Source organism: Sturnira hondurensis, unplaced genomic scaffold (assembly GCF_014824575.4).
Source record: "Sturnira hondurensis isolate 20B ecotype Veracruz unplaced genomic scaffold, ASM1482457v3 Scaffold0003681, whole genome shotgun sequence".
NCBI classification, from domain to species: domain Eukaryota; kingdom Metazoa; phylum Chordata; class Mammalia; order Chiroptera; family Phyllostomidae; genus Sturnira; species Sturnira hondurensis.
Window position 1 is genome coordinate 6779291 of NW_028076312.1, and position 21236 is coordinate 6800526.

Below are 21236 nucleotides of genomic sequence, written 5' to 3' on the forward strand. Positions count from 1 at the left end.
CCTACAAAGCCACACCGGTACTGGCAAGTGCCTGAGAGTTTTGATCATTTACTTAATGACTACAAAAGGGGCGGGGTGGGGGCGGGGAAAGCAAGCTCCAAGAGACGCAGGAGCAGAACCCGAGAGGTGAGCCGACTTGGCCCGAGGGACTCGGTGTAACTGAGAAAGGCCTGCCGGCCCCCCGCTGGCTCCACGTTGCAAGAAACCCTGAGCTCAAGGGTGGAGAGGGGCCGGGCCGCTGATATGAATAAGTTACGCAGAGACGCGAGATGGCGGGACCAGCAGTGAACCGTCGGAGACTGCAGGTGGACGGTGTGGCCTGGGCCTGGACCCCCGCTGCGAGGGCCTGTGGGCCCCCGGGACAGCTGGCCTGGCGTGCAGCCGGCCTCTGGGCCCCGCCGCCGCCCGGCCCTGGAGAATGGCCAGGAGCCCGGGCGGGGCCGCCAGCGCCCAGCCAGTCACCCCGGCATGCGGGCCGTGGGTGGGGCAGCGCGGGCGGGCCGGGGCTGAGGGAGGCTGTTTGCCAGCCTCTCACTGGAGTGTTTGTCCAGCCGGCCAGTGCCGCTCCAGGGTGCCTCTGCCTGTCCCTCCCTTCCTTCCCCGACAGCTTTGGCCGCCCCAACTGGACGTGGCGGGTGCGCGGGTCGCCCGGCCAGGTGAGCCCCGGCGCTGCAGGTGGGTGCCGCGGTGGGAGCAGAGGCAGAGAACGGGAGGTCGGGAGAAGACCGGGACCGGGCGGTGGGAGATGGAGGGGGGTTCCTGGGGGCGGGGGGAGCGGGAGGGCGCAGGGCTGGCGAGCGGCTGGGCCTGCGTGCCACGGCCCCTCCGCCGCGCGCGGGCAGGCTCAGGTGCGGGGACCGGCGGCGAGCAGGGCCGCGGCGGGCGGGCGGGCGTCCGGTGTCCGGTGTCCGGTGTCCGGTGTCTGGAGCGCCGGCGGGGGAGCCGGGGGCCGGGGCTGGCGGTCGCTCTAAGGGGACCCCGGAGGGGCGGGCACAGGGCACGTGGGAGAGCCTCGGGGCAGTTCTGGGCTGCGGGCGGAGCTCAGTGTCCGGGAGGGGCGTATGCACACTCGTCAGGCGGGGCTCCGCCCGGGAGGGAGCTGGGGCTGCAGGGTGGTGGCCGCCCGGGAGGGTCTGGCTGCTCGAAGGTTTCTGGACTTTCTAGTCCAACAGCCCCAGCGCCCGGCCGTCTCCCCCGCCGGCCCCCGCCTGCCCCGGCCTCCCGAGGCCCCGCGACCTGCGCCCCACGCCGGTGCGGCCGCAGAGACTCGCCGGACGAGCATAAGAGCACACACGTGGGTAGAGCCGTGGGGACCCCTTCGCCCCACACCTTCCAGGAGAGTCGGGGAAACGGTTTCAGCACGCCAGCTCCGGGGCGCCCTGCGGGCCCTGAGCACGGAGGGCCGGGGCCTGCTTCAGACTCAGACCAGGGCCCCGGGTTAGTTCGATGGCGACGGCCTTCCTTCCAGCCAGCGGGTGCCGGGCGGTCCCTGCCCTCCCTGCGGCGCCCGAAGCGGGTGGGCGTGGAGACGCAGTGAGAAGTCGCAACTTGTCTCTGCCCTTCCCAGGGTCACAGGGAAGAAGCGAGTGTGGCGGATCTCTCTAAACGTGGTCTCCTCTCCTCCGAAACGGCTTTTATTTGATTGCCTGTTTAATGGGGACGACTTAGATGCAAAAATTTTTTAAGTGAGCAAATACATGGAATCATATGTGGCCATAGATTTGGCATGTGAGTGGAATTTTCTAGAGAAGTGTGTGTGTGCAGTAATTTCAAATTTCTAAAGAAAGGTATATGTTTACAAAACTTACCAAACTGCTGTCAGCTCTAGTAATTTATTTTATTTTCAAAATGGCCCCTTTACAGATAGACTAATAAGATAAAGTTGAAAAGGATAACTGCAGATCTGAAAACAGAGCTGGCTATTTTAAAACAATTAAAATTCAAACTCTGTTCTTAACATTAAAGTCATACTGTCCGTATTATAATTTCTTGTGATTTATGCTGTATCTTTTTGTTTGCTTTTTGTTTGTTGGCTGGCTTTGGTTTTTGTTTTGTCTCAGCATCATAGAAGCACACCTCTCCTTTTGTAGAACAGGGCTGGGAAGTGTGAGAGTCAGGCCAGATCTGTGGGCATCCCAGGAAACAGCTGACCCTCTGGCCCTTGAGAAATTGATTTTTGGAATAAATAGCAGATGTGGGCTTGTGGCTTGTTGTTACTGTCTTTTAAGATAAGTGGTGTAGAAGAAAACTGAGTTCGCTGAGTGTTGTGGTGGTGTTGTCGGATCCTGAGTGAGGGGAAGCGCGCAGCACGTGCAGTGTCAGGGCAAGTCATGGGAGTCTGATTCAGCGTCAGGATGACTGTCCTATCTATCAGACAGTGCAAGTGGGGCAAACCTTGGTTGGTTAATTTCCTCATTCCTGTTTCCTCTACCCTGGCTGACTCCATTTGGCTCTGAACCTTCACATAGATTATCTGGCATAGTCCCCAGATGATGCACAGTGCAGGCCCCCATTTCACAGATGCAGAACCTGAGTCCAGAGAAGTGAAGTCACAGTCCAAAGTCACACAGCTCGTGAGAGGCAGAGCTGGGACTCCGGGGAGTGAGGCGCCTTTGCCGGTTGTTTTCTGAGCACCCTGTGCTGGGTTTGACCTTTCCATCTGAGAGCATGGGGAAGGAAGGAGTCCATTCACACCTGTAGGAATCATCTGGCTTAGAGTGGCATCTGTGTCACTTAGCTGCCTGGCCACAGGACTGTTGTCAGTTGAGTCCCCAGGCATCCTCTAAGGGCACAGGGAAGCCACTGTCTTTCCTTCAAGATCTGCTAGTTAACTTTGATGCTAAAGATCCACATTTGCTACAAAAGGCAAAACCAAAAGTTGAAACTGTGGGTGAGCTTCAGCATCTCCCCACAGAGCTGCTATGGCTGTGGTGTCTGCCCGAGAGGCACTCTGTCGCACACCTTCAGTTCAGCATTTCCACGCGTGCCAGAATGCGCTGGTCTTCATTCAGATATTTCACATGTGATACCAACCACATCCTGAGGATGTTCTGATTCTGGGCTCGCAAAGAAACTCCCCGGCACTGGTGGAGTCCCGTGGAGCCAGCTCCACCTGAGGCGTGGGGCGAGTGGGAGGCTGAACTCCAAGGGCTGCTGTGAAGACTGAAGGAGCTAATGCACGTGCCGTGCTGAAGGCAGTGGCTGCAGCCGTGAGTGGATGCTCTTATTACCAGGCAGACTCTGTAGGGGAGAGGGGAGGGATGTGAGTTTGGTGGTTTCAGGGTTTCAGCTTTTAGGCTCAACCCACGCTGTCACTGTTGCTGGGAGTCACCCCATTCAGAATAGGGAACAGAGAAGCAGCCTCAGTTTTCACTGGGCTCCTCATTTTCCACCATGTTTTATTTCTGTGAAAGTCAGAGATTAAAGGCCTGGAAGGGCCAACAAAGGGCATTCTTACTGGGATGTTAAGGAGTCATCCACTTTGATTTCTTAGGACTTCATCTCAACCAAATTCTTCCTCCGGTTCTTTTCATCTACAGACGAGAGGTCGGCCTCTGGGACCCTGTCTCTCCATTAGTGTGAATTCAGTGAGCCCTGCCCCTTGGGAAGCTGTTAGAACCCCAAAGTCAAGAAAATACCACAGGACACCTATTTTTGTGGCAGTTATAGCCTTTGAGGCTCACCTCAAAGCAAAATACAAAGGTAGATCCTGGGATAGGCATGCTTGGTTGAATTGGAGCCAGACACTGCTTTTAACTTATTTTAATTTTCTCTTACTATTGTGTTCCATTTGAGTTCCACTAGTGGAATGCTGCCGAAGACAGATTGTAGGATGCAGTCAGCAAGGATAGTTGCAGCCGGCTGCACAATGAATACGTAGTGAATCTCTGTGCTATGTTACGCAAACCACTTCAGGTTCCAGCACGAGTCTCAAAAGTCTGGTGCAGATGGAGGTGCAGTTTGCGAGGAAGAGGAGGAAGAGAGGAAGCTCGGGGACACTGGTGGGGGGGGTGCGGGCGGGAGGAGCTTCACAGTCTGGCTGTGTGGATGGCGACAGGGGGAGGAACTGGGAGGTTCAGGGACTGGAGTGGAGTCAAAGAGGGTTTGAACTTGGTTTGGAGAAATGACACTTGAAAGGGCATGGCTACATAGTGAGGTTATTGAGGATTCATTATAAGTACCAAATTATTAGTCAGTTTCTTACAATTTTGGTGAGCCTCTCATACTGAAAGGAATGAAAGACTTGTTTTTCCAGAATGGAAATGTACATATAATTTCCTTCTTGTTAAAAAAAAAAGCATGATTGGCTTTTCTTTTTAATTTTTAAATTTTGTTCATTTATTCTTAGAGATAGGGGGAAGGAGGGAGAAAGGGAGAGAAACATTGATGTGTGAGAGATACATCTCAGTTGCTTCTCACACAGCGTTACCTGGTGATCTGGCCCACAACTCAGGCATGTGCCTCACCTGGGAATCAAACTGGTGACCTTTTGCTTCTCAGGCTGGCACTCAATCCACTGAGCCACACCAGCCAGGGCATTTTGTTTGTTTGTTTTAAATCAGCCAAACAGAAACGTGTAAAGTGGACTAAAGCGTCAGTGGAATCGTCTGCCCCCTCCCAGTAGAGCCACTGTAAGACCACTTGTGAATGCACTAGGCCAGCCACCCTTGGTGAGAAATCAGAGTAGACGACTCCTTGACCTTCCAGTAAACGTCTTCCTGTTGGTCCTTCTGTGCCTCCACTCACTGACCACCACAGTCTTTTTAAAGGAGCATCTAGTGAACTTTTTTAAGCAAAGATTCTTTGTACTGAACCCAGTCACCTCTCCGTTCCCCCAGCTTATCTGATCTGTAAATTTAGATTTTATTAAGTTAGGCGAACTGCAGGAGGTATGCCGAAAACCTGGTGACCTTCCAGAATGTACGGGAAGGTTCTCTCCTGCCCTCACACTGTGTCCATGGTTCCAGTAGGTCTTCTGAAATGGCATTGTCCTTCTCTGAAGATGAGAGAACATGGGAGTTTATTCACTGCTGCTTTTAAGGAGAAAATGGGAATGTGGCATTGTGGTCTCATTTTTACTTCTTCCTTTTCCCTCCCCGAGCATGGTTGTTTTGGTTTGGTTTCAGGTAGGCAATTCTGTGAAGTCTCAAAAACAGTATTTTTAAAAAATAAGTTGTTTGGAAAGAGTCTTTCATTTCCTATCTTTTTTTACCTCTTTAATTCTTTTCTGAGCCACACAGTCGGTGTGTTAGGCTCTGAGGTAGTAACGTGTTTGCTTGGTTGGAACAAGGCCAAACCCCTCTTAAGCTTTCTGTTTCCCTGGGGTTGACCTGTAAAAAAGTTAGGGTTTGCTTTGTTGTTGGTGGTGGGGTTTTTTTTTTTGATAAAGTATCTTTGGAAATTACAGGTAGAGGTTACACAAACTCAACAAAGCGTACCTTGGCTTTTCTTTTCTTTTCCTCATAAATGAAAAACAATACTGCATTTCCGCCCAGCTTTATTCATAAGCCTGTCCCTGCCCGGCGCCTGCACATTTTAATGGTGCCTGCTTTTTGGCTGTTGCTCCTGGCAGGTTCACGAGCGGTGTTTCGGGCAGGATGTTTGGTGCCAGGAACCAAGAGCCGGTTTGCTGAATTATTATCCCCGCCACTCGGGACTGCTGTGGGCCCCCGGGAAGGAAGGTCCTTCCAAGCGCCAGCCCAGGTGGAGGGCACCCCAGGAAGCCATTTTCGAGAACTTCTGCCTCAGGTGTCAAGGACTCCAGGTCTGCGGAGATGCTGAAACAGATCCTGTCGGAGATGCGCATAGATCCCGATCTGCTGGCAGAGCTCAGCGAAGAGCAGAAACAGATCCTGTTCTTCAAGATGAGGGAGGAACAGATCCGCCGATGGAAAGAAAGAGAAGCAGCGATGGAAAAAAAGGAGGCCTTGCCAGTGAAATCCAGACCGAAGAAAGGTAAGCTTAGCCACGTTTCTCCTGTGAATGCGCTAGGAGGGAGGCTGCTGGCTCGTGTGAACATTTCACAGGAGTCAGAAGGGAGGCCGGTGCGAGTTCCGGTTTAGTGGATGGACCCTAAGTGTTATTGAGAGCGTAATAGGGCAATTTATCAACTTGAAGTCTGTACTCAGGGGCACAGACACACACAGCAATTACCCTGGAGCTACTTGCTTGCAACCAGACCGACCTTGGGCTGAAGTAAAAAGTCACCTGTGAGTTTGATGTGAGGGCTATTAAAGAAGGTTTCTGTCCCCCCTGTTGTCACAGATGCCTAGTGATCTACTTACCAGCACACAGAGTCCTTGTATCCGCATGTTTATAGCGACTATGTGTGCATCTTTTAGACTTTAAGAGATTTTTCTTTGAGTTATCATTTTAAGAGAAATCCCCCTTGAACTACAAATGCTGCTACAAGGAAAAAAGTAATAATACCTTTTAGGATTATGATTTTTTCTTTTTTAGTGGAAGTTAACTTTTCAGATGTATTTCTTCCTCAGCCAAGGAATGCCTTGGTAGCTTCTGAGGCCTTTTGAAAGCGTGGGGGAGGACTTCTCCGTGTGTCGGGACTTAGAGTGTGTGCTCACAGTCATAGGAAAGCACACACTGACCTCCCTCCCAAGCCAGCGCCCTTACCCGCCCTCACCCTGTCAAATTTTGTTATGGATGAATAACTTAAGTTGTTTTTAAAAAACATGCAGTTTTCAAGGTCACTTACACAGGCATTCAAGACCAATTTCTCCTCGGGTTTTGTTAAGCTAGGAAAAATAAAATTTGATAAAGCAATTCGGGCTCCAAAGATTGAGAAAGTGAATCTTACTTGAATGCTGGTATGAGCAGACTTAAAAAGGAAGTCAGTTTAGTGACCTTTGCCTTATACTTCTTTTTATTAAAAGCTTTTTCCAATTAAGCCTTTATAATGACATAGAAATGAGTATCTCATTCATTAGCATTCTTGTTATTATCAATGGCAGGTATTTGTTAAACTTGACAGACACTATGCAAAGCACATTTATGCACATGATATCTCACCTTCACAAAGCTTCTGCAAAGTCAGTATTAATTTTCCTATTTTACAAATGAAGAAACCAAGATCAGAGCAGTAATATATGCAAGGTCACACCTCCAGTAGGTGCCCAGTTCTGTTGGCTATTGCAGTGCTCTCCACTATCTAAAGAGAAATTTACTTCCACAGTAACACGTCCACACTGAAGCATCACCCTCTTCTCTTTCTGAACTGGTTTATGTCTCTCCTCAAGTTCTTTATCAGAGTGGCCCAGATACCACGGGGCCTCTCTGGGCACTGTGTTCATTGTGGGCATAACATACTGTTGTGGTGGGTGACTTTGGAGAGAAGTGATGTTACCGAACAAGGGTCCGAGGGGGGGGGCAATACTTGGCCCACCCAGGGATGCCAAAAACTGCTTCAGAAAACAGAAGCCCCTCCCAAGGACGGTATACTAATATCTATTGGGCTCTTCTGTCCGCCGCCAATTGGAAAGACATCTCTCAATGCCAGAGATTTGTGAAAAGGAAACAAAATATTTATTTAATGCTATTCAGGCCTGATGCCTTCCTTAAAATATTAAAGTCTTTAAGGGTATACACCTACACACACACACACACACACACACACACACAGCGCTCCCTTCTCCCACTGTCCCAACTCAGGTACCGTAAATCAGGAAAAGAGCACACGTCCGTTTTTTTCAGGTCGCTAGCACTGTGTGGCTGGGTTGCCTGTCCAAGCTAGATCTCCAATTAATCCAAAGTCATGTGGCACCTTTCACTGGCAAGAGTTCTTTGTACCAAGTTCCAGTCAAAGTCTCTCCTGGTTTCCAGGCCACTCAGCCAAAGGGAGCACCCCAAAGCCGCGTGGGCCTCTTCTACCAAAGCCGCACTCCACCAAAAGCGCGCATCTTTCTTCTTCACCTGGCCGCAGGGATCTCCATTCTGGCAAAGCTGCGTGGTCTTCCCTTTCACCTGGCCAAGAGGGGGTCTGCACTCTGCTGAAGCCACATGCCTCTCTCGCAGGCACTCTCTCAGAGAAGCAGCCATCAATTCCATCCTGGGTAGCTGCCACTCACTTCTCCCTGGCCCAAAAGTTGGCCACAGCTATTTAACATATCTATGAAACCAGTTAAAGGTTATAGATATGTTAAATGACCATTCTAGAGGTTAGCTACAAAACTGTTGCTATGCAAAACAGCTCTCAATGGCCCTGCTCCATTCATCCCTTCCCCCAACTGACACCTTGGGGGGGGGGGGGCGGTGGTGAGGACATCTTAATATTTCCTCCAATATTCCTGTACACTTTGAGTTCTGGACACCATTCCAAATCTTTTCTGCCCCCCCCCTCCCTTGGCTGCACCCTGTATCAGTGAGAGCTGAAAGGTTCTGTCCTTTGGAGTCAATGGTCCAGGCTTTTTGTTAGACTCTGGGCTTCTTACGTTTGCTGAATTGATCTCCCTATGGTGACTCAAGAAACAGTTTCCGTTTCTTTGCTTAAATTCTTCCTTTGCAGAGTTTTGATTCTACCTCTCAGAAAACCTGTATGACTGTATGAGTTAAGTGATCATGAAAAAATATATGAATATACACAGTGAAAGTTTTATTGGTATTTCATGTGAGAAGTTTATTATTCCCTTAAATTGAACACTTGGAAAAAATATATTTTGCATTAAGCTAGTTCCTCTTCTGATTACAGAAAAGGCAAGTTTTTGAGATTCTTTTCCTACTTCCCACTAAAAAGACAGTAGTTCTCTGTCTTTCATATTGTTCTGCCTCTGGAGCTGAGGCCACAGATAAAGGCGGTATTGTGGTGGCAGGTGATTTCCAGGGGTGTGTTTCTCCTGCAGGCCTTCTAGCCCCTGGTCAGTGTTTGCTGAGAGGCCTCACGAGGGCTCTGCTCCTTCCAGGCTTAAGCTCCTTGCCTTCCCTGCCTTCCCTGCCTCCCCCACCTCCACCCCCTCCTCACCCACCCAGCTTGTACCTGGCTGATTTGAATTCTGTTTTTTCTCAGCAGTTCTTAGCCAAGCTGCAGCTTTGGAGGTTGGCCTTTTCTTGGCACTCTAAATACATCATTGAGTTTGTCTGGTTTGTCTTGTGAGTTTGTTACCCCAATACATTTAATTTAAAAAATGTAAATAAATATATCTTAGGCCCACCCCCCACTGCTTAACCCCATTCCAGCCCATCACTTCCAGCCCATGCTTTCATTGCGGTCTGGGTGTTGTTTTCTCTGCACCTGCTGCCCTGGTGAAGTTTCAGAGCATCACTGAACTGTGTGACCCCGCGCGTCCCAGGGGCCTGCCCACCTTTTATCACAGGAGGGGCTGAAGTAAGTGAAACAACCGGAAGTAAGGCTTTAATTCATAACAGATCAGAAAATCGTTTCAAAATGTTGTGGGAAAATGGGATTCCTAGAGAGGGGGACTTGCGGACCTCCTCTGCCCGGGGGGTCCAGAGCGCTGCTGTCTGCGTGGTGGCTGTGAGGCACGTGTGGCTGTGGAGCCTCGGAATGAAGCTTGTAGCGCTGAGGTGCGCTTGCAGTGTGAGTGACCGATTTCGAAGACATGGGAAGGAGATCATGTAAAAGACCACATTAATAATTTTCCATTCATCCCATATTGACATAGTGTCTTGGATATCTTGAGTAAAGTGAAACATATTAAAATTAATTCACCTGCTGTTTGATTTTGCAATGGAGCTACTCCGAAGGTGTGATGACAGATGCCGCTCACATCGGACGTGCTGCTCCCGTCTATAAAAGTAGCATCGGCCGGTGTTTAGTGGGCTGACAGTGTACGGGGCCCTGACCTCAGTGAGGAAATACATTATCACATGAATACTCACAGCCAGACCTGAAGCTCCATTCATGTTCACACTTTTGAGGCTGAGGAATGTTAACTAACTTGCCCAGGACAACAACGAATAAGTCAGTCACAGAGCCGCATGGGCCTTGAGTCCTTCTCTCCCAAAGCTGGTCCTATGGACAGATATGCTACCCGTGGAGCTTACCTGGAGCTTGATAACGAATGCTGACGTCAGGGCCATGCCCTGGAGCCTTCTGCGTTCTGGGTGGTTTTTTTCTGGTAGCACAAACGGAGGAGGCCTTTGCTTAGCAGAGAGTTGCCCAGCGCCAGTCCACTGGGTCTCTCTGAGGTTGACAGAAACCGAATGCAGTAGGCTGGGACCTGGTCACTGTGTGTGTGCCCTTGGAAGGGACTTGGGGTCCTGGAACGTCACTTGCTGGATTCTCATCGTTACCAAATGGGCAAGCTCTTTATGCAAAACCTCCCCTTTTTCCTGAAACAGTGATCTAGCCCGTGGTTCCTGCCACCTGCAAAGTCCAGCTCCTTCTTTCCCTTCACTCTCACCCCCACTGTGGTGTCCCCCACCATTGGATTCAGGTCTTGTCTTAGCCGATGCTTCAACCTCATCGGAGCCGCTGCAGAGTCTCTCTCCTGGTGTCGTGAGTCCCCTGCCCTCTTTGGGACCATTTCTTTTCCGTCTCCTCCTGACCCCTGAATATCTGTGCTCCCCAGGGGGTGCCTCACTTGAAGTCTGAAGCACTGGTTCTGGCCCCGTCTCCTGCCTTAGTCTGTTCCCCTAACTCTGACCTTGCGAGTAGCACTGAGCGTGGCCTCTTACGCGGTGGGCGTCCATGTGTAGGTAATACCAGTTCCTCTTCCCTTTCCCTCCTGAGCTCTCGGATGCTGCTGGTCTCCTCTCCTGACTGAAGTTCTCACCTCACCACCCGCTGCTTCCCCGGAGGTGGCACTGCGCAGGCCCCCCAGCGTCCCTCTGTCCTTTTCTCTCTAAAATAAGCATAACAATTTATTCAAGTTTTAAAAGATGGACGTCAGTGTTAGTAAGGACAGGGTGACTACCCAGGTTAACAAATCTAGCGAACCATGGGGAGAGCAGCAGCCTTAAGTCATTTCAGGAAGTGCTGATAGGGCTCGCCCTGGTCCTTGTTAAAATGCACCTGGGCTGGATGGAGCCTTCTCCTGGCCCATCCTGCTGGGCAAAGCCCAGAGGGAATGTGACAGTAACTGCCGCCCCCTCCCCCTGCTCGTCCAGCAGAGTCCTGTTTATGTTCGTTATCACAGAATCCATTGGGGGGGTTCACTGCTTGCTCTCCGAAGTGTTTCAGTTTTTGGTCGACACAGTACGAGGCTGCCCACCACAGGTATTGTGGTCACACATACCAGTTTTGAATTCTAGTTTCAATTTCACCAGCTCTGTGATCTCGGGCTTACCCTGCCTAAGCCGTAATTTCCTCGTGGTAAAATAGGGTTAGTAATAGCCTTAGGGAGACTCTAAATATTTAACGGCAAACCCAACACTAGCGTCCACCAGACGGGCCCTGGGGCCCTGGCCGGGTACTCAGTTGATTAGAGTATCACCCAGATGTGCCAAAATTGTGGGTTTGATCCCAGGTCAGGGCACACACAAGAATCAACCAATGAATGTATAAATAAATGGAGCAATAAAATTGACCTCTCTCTCTCATCAATAATTAAAAAGAAAATAAAGAGAACGAAGGGACATGACCAGAGCAGCCCTCGAGGTCCCCACCAGGCAGGCATCTGTCTTTTGTTTNGGGGGGGGGGGGGGGGGGGGGGGGGGGGGGGCGGTTATCCTGGAAGCAGGATAGAGCAGGCAGAGCGGTGGGAGATGCTTAGAATGTTCAGAGCTGAGGGAAGTGTATCTGTTTTAACAACCGGGTACAGGCAGGTGCCCTGCTTGTGTCAGCCTTGATGACCCCCCATTGTACTTCAGTTTGTTCGGAGGCCCCTCGTGTGGCTGCTCTCCTGTCTTCCATGTCCTTGGCCAGTCCTCTCTTTGTGGGGATGGGGTGTACAGTTTCCCCCTCATCCAGTGCTTCGGTTTCCACAGTGTTGGTTACCCATTGTCAACTGCCGTCAGAAATATTAAATGGAGAATTCCTGAAGTAAACAATTCCTAAGTTTTAAGCTGCACCGTTTTGAGCAGCATGATGCAATCCCACGCTGCCCTGCCATGCGCCCTGTCTCCGGACACGCCCGTCCAGCACGTCGGTGCTCCCTGCCTGTCCACAGCTGAGCCACTGTCTCAGCTTCAGATCCACTGTGGCAGGATCACCCTGCCAGTGGTCAAGTCACCCTTATTCTACTTCATAATGTCCCTAAGCCACTCACATAACTTTTGGTACAGTATATTGTTATAATTTTTCTATTTTAGTACTATCATTTTTAACCTCCCACTGTGCATAATTTATAAACTATCATAGGGATGTGCATATAGGAATAAATATAGTATGCTTAAGGTTCGGTACTATTCACAGCTTCAGGCATCCACTGGGGGTCTTGGAACATATGCTCCGGGGATAAAGGGGGGGCGACTGTATAATTCTCCTCCCTCCCTCTCACACCCTCACCTGTTCCCGTGGTTGGTTGTTCTGTGTCGGGTCGGGTCAGGTCGAGGTGGAGGCCACGTGCTGACTCTCTGAAGCCCAGTCTCAGAGCCAGGAGGGCCCTGGCGCTGGGTGGACCTGCACGTGAGGAGACCATCCACACTGACACCTCCAGTCTCTCCCTGCAGGGCTGGCCCGTGCAGAGCAGTCAGACACAGGGATGACCTGAGCGGTGTCATGCAGAAATGTGAGCCTGGAATAAGCCTGGCTACCTCCTCGCCGAGGACGCGTGTCATCTGCTGAGTGTGGTGTTCTACAGCACTGTATTTAGACGTTATATGTGGGGAACGAGGGGTGGGCATGTGTCTCTGCACAGCAATTCTTTGTGCTGTGGAACCAAGCAGGCCCCACCCACTATTCTAGAAAATCCATTTTTAGAAGACGTTCTCAAGCATCCCTAAGATAGCAAACATGAACAGCACTGTAATATATAAACATGATTCAAGGACTGGGAGAAAAACTTGTAATTAAATGGAAGTGCTATATAAAGTTCCCTCACTCCCTGCCTTCTGATTGAAGTGTTTGTAATTTCAAGGGGAAGTGGACAGGAAATCCAGAATGCCTGGATACTATACACAACATATATGTATGTATATATTACACACACATATAGAAAACATAATTTTAATTTAGAATAAAAATTATATTTTAACATTTTATTATTTTTTATCTTCACCCAAGGACTTTTATTTTTCATTGCTTTTAGAGAGAGAAAAAACACTGATGTGTGAGAGAAGGATCCATTTGCTGCTTCTCATTCGCACCTGGGCTGGGGATCAGCACCCAGACCAGGAATTGAACCCACAACCTATGTATGTTCCCTGACTAAAAATTAAACCCACGACCTTTTGGTCATGGGACAATGTACCAACCAACTGAGCGACACTGGCCGGGGCTTAATTTGTCATTTTAAACTACTTCTCAATTACAGTGTATATTCAACGTTGTATTAGTTTCAGGTGTACAGCACAGTGGTTAGACATTTACGTAACTTACAAAGTGAAGTCCAGTACCCACCCGGCACCGCACGTAGCTATTACAGTGTTATGGACTGTATTCCCTGTGCTGCGCTTTACGTCCTCATGTCTATTCCGTCGTAACTGCCAATTTGTGCTCCTCAATCCCCTCACCTCTTCACCTAACTCCCCTCCCATCTGACCGTCAGTTTGTTCTCTGTATCCAGGAGTCTGTTTCTGTTTTGTTTTTTTTTCTATATTTTTTTACCTCCCACATATCAGTGAAATCACAGGGTGTGGCTGCCTGCTTAGGAGCCCTTACGTTTGTACCTTTACCTTAAGGAAGTATTTGGGGATGGAAATGTGGTTCTGCGCCTACCAGTTTTCAGCTCTTGCCAGACCGGAGCTTCTCTGCTCTCCTTATCAACACATTCTCCTTTACCTGTTCTCCACATGTCCCTCTACCCATCAGTCCCTGAGCCTGGTCCCTGGCACCGGTCCTACAATCCAGCTGCCCATGTTTCCCGTGTAAAGAAATCTTCCAGCCGCCTGTGCTCCGCCCTGGCTCCTTCTGTCTCTCAGCCTGTGCGCAGTGCCCGGAGCTCAGCAGGCGCTCAGTAAACGATGAACTTCTCCAGAGCACATACTTGCAGCCTCTGTCGTTCACCATTGTTTCTGCCCCACTTTTTCAGCCTGCCCCCACCTGTCTCCTCCACATGGTTCTCTCTGAGGTCCGAAGCTGCCGAAGATCCGGCTCAGTCCGCCTCACTTCTCCCCTCCTCTCAGCAGCATGTGCTCTGTTCCCCTTCTCCTCCCATGGCCGTGTGGCCCTGCGTGCTCCTCGTCTCCTTCCACATTAGTCGTTACTTGGGAATCGGAATCCGGTTTGGTTTTGTGTTGTTTCCTTTTGAACCAGCACTCTCTTTTCCCTCCCTTGCCTCTGCCTCCTGGATAGAGCACATGCTGTTCCCAGGCTTCTCTTCTAGGCTTTGCTCTCTGTGAGTTCATTCCTGCCGGTGGCCCAACAGCGCCATCTGTGAAGTCACCCCGAGTTCACATGGTCCATCTCAGCCTCCCTTCTGAACTCCAGTTCCATACTTTGGTTTCAACTGAAACTCTGCATGCAGATTTCTAGTAGAATTAAAAATAATGAACCCTGCTGGTTGTAGCTCAGTGGATTGAGCACAGGCCTGAGAACCAGAGGATTGAGGTTTGATTCCCAGTCAGGGCACACGCCTGGGTTGCAGACCGGTTCCCTGCAGGCCAACTTCCAGCAGGAGACGCATGAAAGGCAACCATACATTGATGTTTCCCTTCTCCTCTAAAGATACATAAATAATTTTTTAAAAAAGAAGAAGAAGATGGGAGGGGTTCTATAACACTCAAGGAAAGGACCCATAAAACAAATTTGGCTAATTGCTTGCCTCTGGCCACTATCTTTTATGACAGGGTCCCTAGTGCTTACAGAAAGAGCCCATAGGTAACTTTGGGTAACTGCCTCAACTTTAACTTTCTCCTGTCTCATGTATCTATTTTACAAGATGACCAACTTGGGTCTGAAGCAAGATAAGGATTTGGGCTAAGGACCCCCACACATACCTACATTTGAGTAGTCTCATACCCTGTGGAAGCTGGCACCACTTTTACCCGTCAATCAATATGTAACTTCTTGGCCGCATCCCACCAACTATATGAGTCCTCGGGACAAAGGACCTGGTGCTCTTGCCACCCAACTTCTTGTCTTTCACTCTCATCTCAGCAAGTCGCCCTCTTCCATGAGAAAGTGTCACTAATAAACCCTGTTGCACACTAAAAAAAATAATAATAATAATGTTTTCTACATCTCCAAAATAGCTCACTCTCTAACTCCTTGAACAAAAGCATCTTCTCATCGTCACTGTTCCTGCTGTCCTCCCACTGGCCTCCCAGCGGCTAAGTCTCCACATGTTGGCATCATCTTTGAGTCCTTCCTTGAGTCAGCTACCTGGGCCTTACTGTCCTGCGTGATGCTGCCCTTTCCCTCATTCAGGCTGTGGTTGCCCCCCTCCTGGTGTTCCCAGCCCTCTTCTCTCCCCACTCAGTCCCTGAGCTCCCACCCTCGACCACCCTCACCCATCACGTGCTGACAGGCCCTGGCACTTCTTAGATGGCTCCTCTTGTCCCGGTGCTGCTGGCATAGACAGTCACGGGCTCTTCGTTGGTGATGCGATCAGGAATGGAGCTGGTATTTTCTGAGCATTTATCATGCAGCAGGTCTGTGGGCTCAGAGTTACTACCTCGGTCTTATTAAAGAGGGAGCTCAGGCTCAGAGGAGCAACGTGACGTATACATGGTCACATAAGAAGTTGGTGGGAACACTGGATTCAGTGCCCCTCTCTGGCTTTATGCGGTACAGGGCAGAGTTTAAACCCTCCAGCCAGGTGTCCAGGACCTGTGCCGTGTGGGCCTCTGCCCCCTGCATGACCCGCACCCCGTGATCAGGTGACGGCCAGTCCTTTCCCAGCTCTGGCTGAGACCCTTCCTCCCCCACGGCCCCCACCAATTCCTCGCCGTGACCTCCGATCCTGCTGGTCTTTGTGTTGGGCGCCAAACCCTTTCCTGCTCCCTGTCTACATTCCACATCCCACCAAAACTCAGCGCAGGGAACTTCTCTTCTAGTTTCTTCTCTGTCCTTCCAAAGCAATTTCTCCATCCTTTGAACCTTCGTTGGACTTAAAACTTAAGACGGCCTTCTGAACTGGTTAGTTCATCTTCTTAAGCATTCCCTTAGCACCTTTAACACCACCCTCCTGCAGTGGGTTACTTTTATAATTAATTAATTGTTCAATGCCTGCCTCCCCCAGCCGGAACATAAGTTCCCTGAGGGCAGGAAGTGGTTGCTGTCGTTCGTGTGTTCACACGCATCTACCTCAGTGCCTGTGCAGACACACAATATAGTTTATCAAATATGTAACCTCATGCCTGCTCTTCCTCTCGCAGACTCTAGGTGACTTGCAGGGAGTGGCCACAGCTGTTTCATTCAAGTATCCCCTGCAGCATCTAGTTCTGCCTCGTGCTCAGCGTTGGGGACTCCCAAGTCTTTGTGGCGTGAACTACACAGGCCTTAATGCCTTCCTTCACGTTGGCGTGAAGCTGAGGGTGTCGGAGCTCCCCCTCCCCTAAGGTTTTAGCGAGCTCAGGCCCCCAGTGAGAGCTCCTGAGGGTGAGGAGTGGTCGGGACAGAGATTACCGTCAATGCCACTCCATCAAGAGCCCTCCCTTTTTTCTTGGCACCTAGCTCAATCTGACATTTTGTGTCTAATTCTCTTTCTTCTTGTCCTCAAACCACAATCTTCTTTAACTTCACTGTACTCCTACCACTCACCTCCTTTTAAAACGCCAAGACTCCGTTGGGTCCTCTCTTTCGGTTCTCTTAGTTTCTAAGGAACCTGCTCTGCCCCCAGACAGCTCCAGAATTTCTCTCCCCCACTCTCCAGGGCAGTGCCTTCTGCCCCAGCCTGCACCTTATGGGCATCTCTGGAGATGGTTTTGGGAGAAGCGTGTGCCATGCAGTACTGAGCAGAGCTGCTGGGATTCCTGGGTCCCCCCTGTGTCCCCCACCCTGGCCTGGCACTCTGCTAGTTTCCTCTCAGGACATCTCCCTCCTGCTGTCAAAAACATGGTTGAGTGTGACTTAGGTGAAGGTTGAGAGATGGACGGAGTGAAAAATATTATTAGTTGCCCCGAGAGAGTGTGACAAAGGGAGTTTTATGAGGTGTGGCAGCTGTCTAAAGTTAACAGCATTTGGCATCTCCAGGGCTTGTCCCCAGGAGGGCGCATTCGGGATTGGTCTCCCTTCATTCCTGGGTAGCCCTTCCCTGTTTCTCCACTAGTGAAACGGCGTGAGGTCAGCTTCCTCCTGAAGGATACAGTTACTCCTTTCATAGTGAAGGCCGTGATTCATCCCCCCACCCCCACCCAGTATCTTATTCAGGGTCCGCAGAAAGTCTCCACTGTGCGGAGCGGAGGGGAAGCGCCTGCCTAACGCACAGGCCGGACTGGGTGGCCTGCTTCGTCAGCGAACTCCCAGGCAACAGTAGGAAGTAGGGCAACAATGCGTGGGACAGAAGGTGCTTTCGTTGGAAACCTTCTTCCACTTAATGGGAGGAGACGAGACCATCCCAGTGTGGATTTCCAACCTGGAAGCGTGGCCTGGCTTGTGTTCCACCTGGATCCCCCGCAGGTTTGAGGTCCTCGGGGCCCAGGGATTTTGACCAGAACCAACCGTGGACCAGGATGGACCGGGTAGTTCTGCGCTGGGGCCTTCAGGTTTAGCTGCAGCTCTTGGCCTCTCCCAGCTCTGCTCCACTTTCCCCAGGTTTCAGGGAGCATGACCTTTGCCGCCAGTCCCAGGAGTAGGGCACTGGGATGTAACTGAACCCTCTGACCAATTGTAAACAAGGGTTATTTAAGTAGCTTCACCACGTATCACACTACCCGTAGTATTATCTTCTCACAAGAGGGTGTGAATCTCTGAGCAGCCCTATAAGTAAACAGTAGGAGAGTGATGATAGCAGTTAACCTCTCTTGAACTCTAGTACGAGGCAGGCACTAGGGCACAGATGGCAAACACAAGGCCCGTGGGCCTCGAATCCGGGCCTCCACCGTGTTTATCCGGCCTGGCACCTTGTTCCTACCCGGCAGCAGCCCTGAGCTCGCGCTTACCTGTTAGGGAGTAGCTGCATTTACAGTCCTAAAATGACGTTTGGCCCTTTGAAGGCAACTGCAAGGCTGGTGTGGCCCCAGAGAAAACGAGTGTGACGCCCCTGGCCTCGGGGACGTGCTGGTGTACCTAGCCTGCCCACTCCCCCCGGCAGTCCTGCACAGTAGGTATTAGTATTCCCACATTGCAGGGGAGGAAACGGGGGCTTAAAGAGGTTGAGTGATTTGTCCAAGTCACAAAGCTAGTAAATGGCAGAGCTAAGATTTAACTCCAAAATGTATGCTTTTCAGCCAGCAATGGAGCCTAGAGAGATACTGGGGACACCACGCCCGGGAGCAGCTGTTCATTCTGGGACACGGGGAGATGCTTAGAGTCCAGGGGTTCCGGTAGCCGACCTTAGCGTGACTACCCTGAATGTGGAGGCAAATAATGTGTGCTTTCTTCCCACCGCACCTTCCTCATCTGTAAAATGGACACATTCAAAAACCGTATCTATCATAGTTTAAAACAAACGTTGCTGCAGCCCCCGCCCAACTGTCACCACGTCCACTGCTACCCAGAAGAAGTCTGCCCATCCCGGGCGAGGGGGAAGTGCTTTCCTTGGCTAATTATTCTTCCCCCAAAGACCCTAAGTCCTTGAGTGATGGGGAACATACTAACCCCCACCTAAAGATTTTGTTTGATCCGAAGTTTGTTTTGCTTGCAGAGAACAGCAAATCTGTTCATTGGAAACTGGGAGCGGATAAAGAGGTCTGGGTCTGGGTGATGGGCGAGCACCACCTGGACAAACCCTACGACGTGCTCTGTGATGAAATTGTCGCCGAGAGGGCCCTGAAGGCACAGAAGGAGGCCGAAGAACTCAGGTATGAGGTCTGTAAGCCCACAGGAGATGAGGCCGGGGTGCCGCTTGCTCACGGTTTCTCCTGGGAGGGTGGGATGGGACTTCAGGGTCCCTGACTTAGATCTCTCCAGAAAGTCTCTTTAGACTTCTGGTAATCCCCTTCCTTCCCACGGTGCTATCCAGTCAGCTGTGTCATTTTCCCACCTGTCATTCTCGTTTTGATCTGGATGTGGTCTTCCCAGCGATCATTGGCTTCACCAGAAGCACGCTAGAGCAATGCGGGCCGATACAGAGCTGCAGAGCTGAACAGCAGTGATGTAAGTGACTGTTCATGCTTCAGGCCTTCAAAGAAGATGGCTTGGACGTGGGCAGCTGAGTAGGCAGGCCCGTGAGGTGCTTACACTGTGCTAGACACTGGGAATTCAAAAATGAATAAGGAGCTTCCACTGGAGGAGGACAAACAGGCAGCTGCCTGCAGCCAAAACAGACTGTGATGTGTGCTACAATTAAGTTATAAACAGGGCATTAACTGAGTCTGTCATTCTGATCCATAGAAGAGGGGGCATCTGACTTGAACCTGGAAGGAGAAGTAGCATTTTCTAGCTACAGAAGGTCAGGAAGGAAATTGCAGGCAGAGGGTGTAATCAGGACCCCTAGACTTGATACGTGGCTCTTCGGGTGACATTGAGGTCTTCTGAGTGTTCAGGGCATACGGACACACAGCAGGGGATGGGGCCATGATCTAAAGTGCCCGAAGGCCAGGTTCAGGAGTTCGGACCTCAATCTGTGAACAGTGAAGAGGTTTTTGAATAAGGAAGGGACGTGATCAACTGGAGATGTAGGAAGATGACTTGGTGGTAGCAGTGGGAGAGGTGACAGATGCCCTCAGCTTGGTGCCCCTGGGGGCCTCTGTGAAGCCTGCTGTCCCTTGAGCGCTGACAATCCTATCTGAGCTGGTGAAATAGATGCAGGCGCGTGGACCTCCACGCAGATCCCAAGGGCTGATGCTGCTGCCCCCCCCCCCCCCCTCAGTTCCATAACTTAGAACTGCGAATGGGCCTACAGAGATGAAGGCAGTGTTTGCTGCTGGTCACAGGGAGGCACAGGGTGGACCACCCTGGCAGTTTAACTTCTGGAGCGCAGTCAGGCAGCTGTGAGTTCCAATCCTGGCTCTCCACTATGAGGCCTTGGATAAAGCATATAATTATTTTGAGCCTCCTACAAAAAGTAATGGTAACTTTACTTTTACTTTTTATAAAAAGTGAAGGTAAGTAAAGGACTTTCTCGCACGGATTAAGTTAATGTCTTTCAAATACCAAGCAAAGAGCCCAGCATATTATAAGCCCTCAGTAAATCATATCTATTACTGGTTTTCACATAATTTGAAGGTAGACATCTGCTTTGGAAAGGCTGTTCATGCGGAAGAATGTTTTGATGATCCCATATTTGTTTCCCTTCAGCAAAGCTCAGTCCAAAGAACTCACCAACAGCCTCACCTCGAAGTCACATTACTGCGATCTGCAGCCACCACGCACCTGGGAGTCTCCGAACCTCCGTCAGAGAGAGTCAGGGGAGGAGGAGTCGGGGCCAGACTCGAGACCAGCAGCGCCCCTTAAAGGAGAGAAAACGCCAGTGAGTCCTTCCTATCTCTAGATGTGCAGAATTTCGTCGAGGTGGGAGACAAAGATGTTGGGGCCATGCGGTCAGTGTAGCTGGGTGTCGGGGTCTTTACTTACAGGCCCTGCTATTCATGTGGGGGCACTGGTTCACCTGTTACTCCCACAAAAAGGTAAAGCACCCCTTCTTCATGGGACCGAAGTGTGAAAAAAAGAACTCTAGGGATAAAGTCTTGCTTTTGAAGATATTTTCAGGGTTTATTCTTCCCTGTTCTGTATCTTCTATAACAGAGGTTGGCAGTTTTTCAGTGAAGGGCCAGCGAGTAAACAGTTGAGACTTTGTGGGCCCCGTGGGCCCTTAGGATGAAGGGCATGTCTACGCTGCTTTTAAAGCCTTTGTTTGCCAAGACAGGCAGTGGGCGGACTCGGTCTGCGGGCTGCAGTTGGCTGAGCCCTGTCCTGTAACGCTGGCCTGTCTGTGCTCTCGCTTTTGCTCTGTCGAGTCTTCCCCTGTTTGTTGAGGACAAACATTGGTGCCTGTTTGGTCAGAGGTCCCTGCCTGTGATTGTGGAGACAGCTATTCCTCAACACAGCAGAAGTTTCTACTCAGAACTGGTAGGAATTCTCTTATGTTCCAGGTAGTTGAAGAAGCTCGAACGTAATTTGC

At 50.6% G+C, this 21236-nt stretch overlaps 1 protein-coding gene across 5 annotated transcripts in view; it reads left to right on the forward strand.

Moving 5' to 3' along the window:
- Positions 1-449: 449 nt before the first annotated feature.
- SH2D4A (SH2 domain containing 4A) overlaps positions 450-21236 on the forward strand; it is a 52513-nt gene continuing 31726 nt past the window's right edge. Inside the window, exons 1-4 of one of the 5 annotated variants that reach the window (XM_037042122.1) lie at positions 450-675; positions 5573-5955; positions 18819-18975; positions 20414-20585. In XM_037042122.1, the coding sequence (XP_036898017.1) occupies positions 5775-5955; positions 18819-18975; positions 20414-20585 (510 nt within the window). In that variant the 5' untranslated portion in view covers positions 450-675; positions 5573-5774. The other 4 variants (XM_037042124.1, XM_037042123.1, XM_037042125.1 and 1 more) reach the window with 4 other exon arrangements.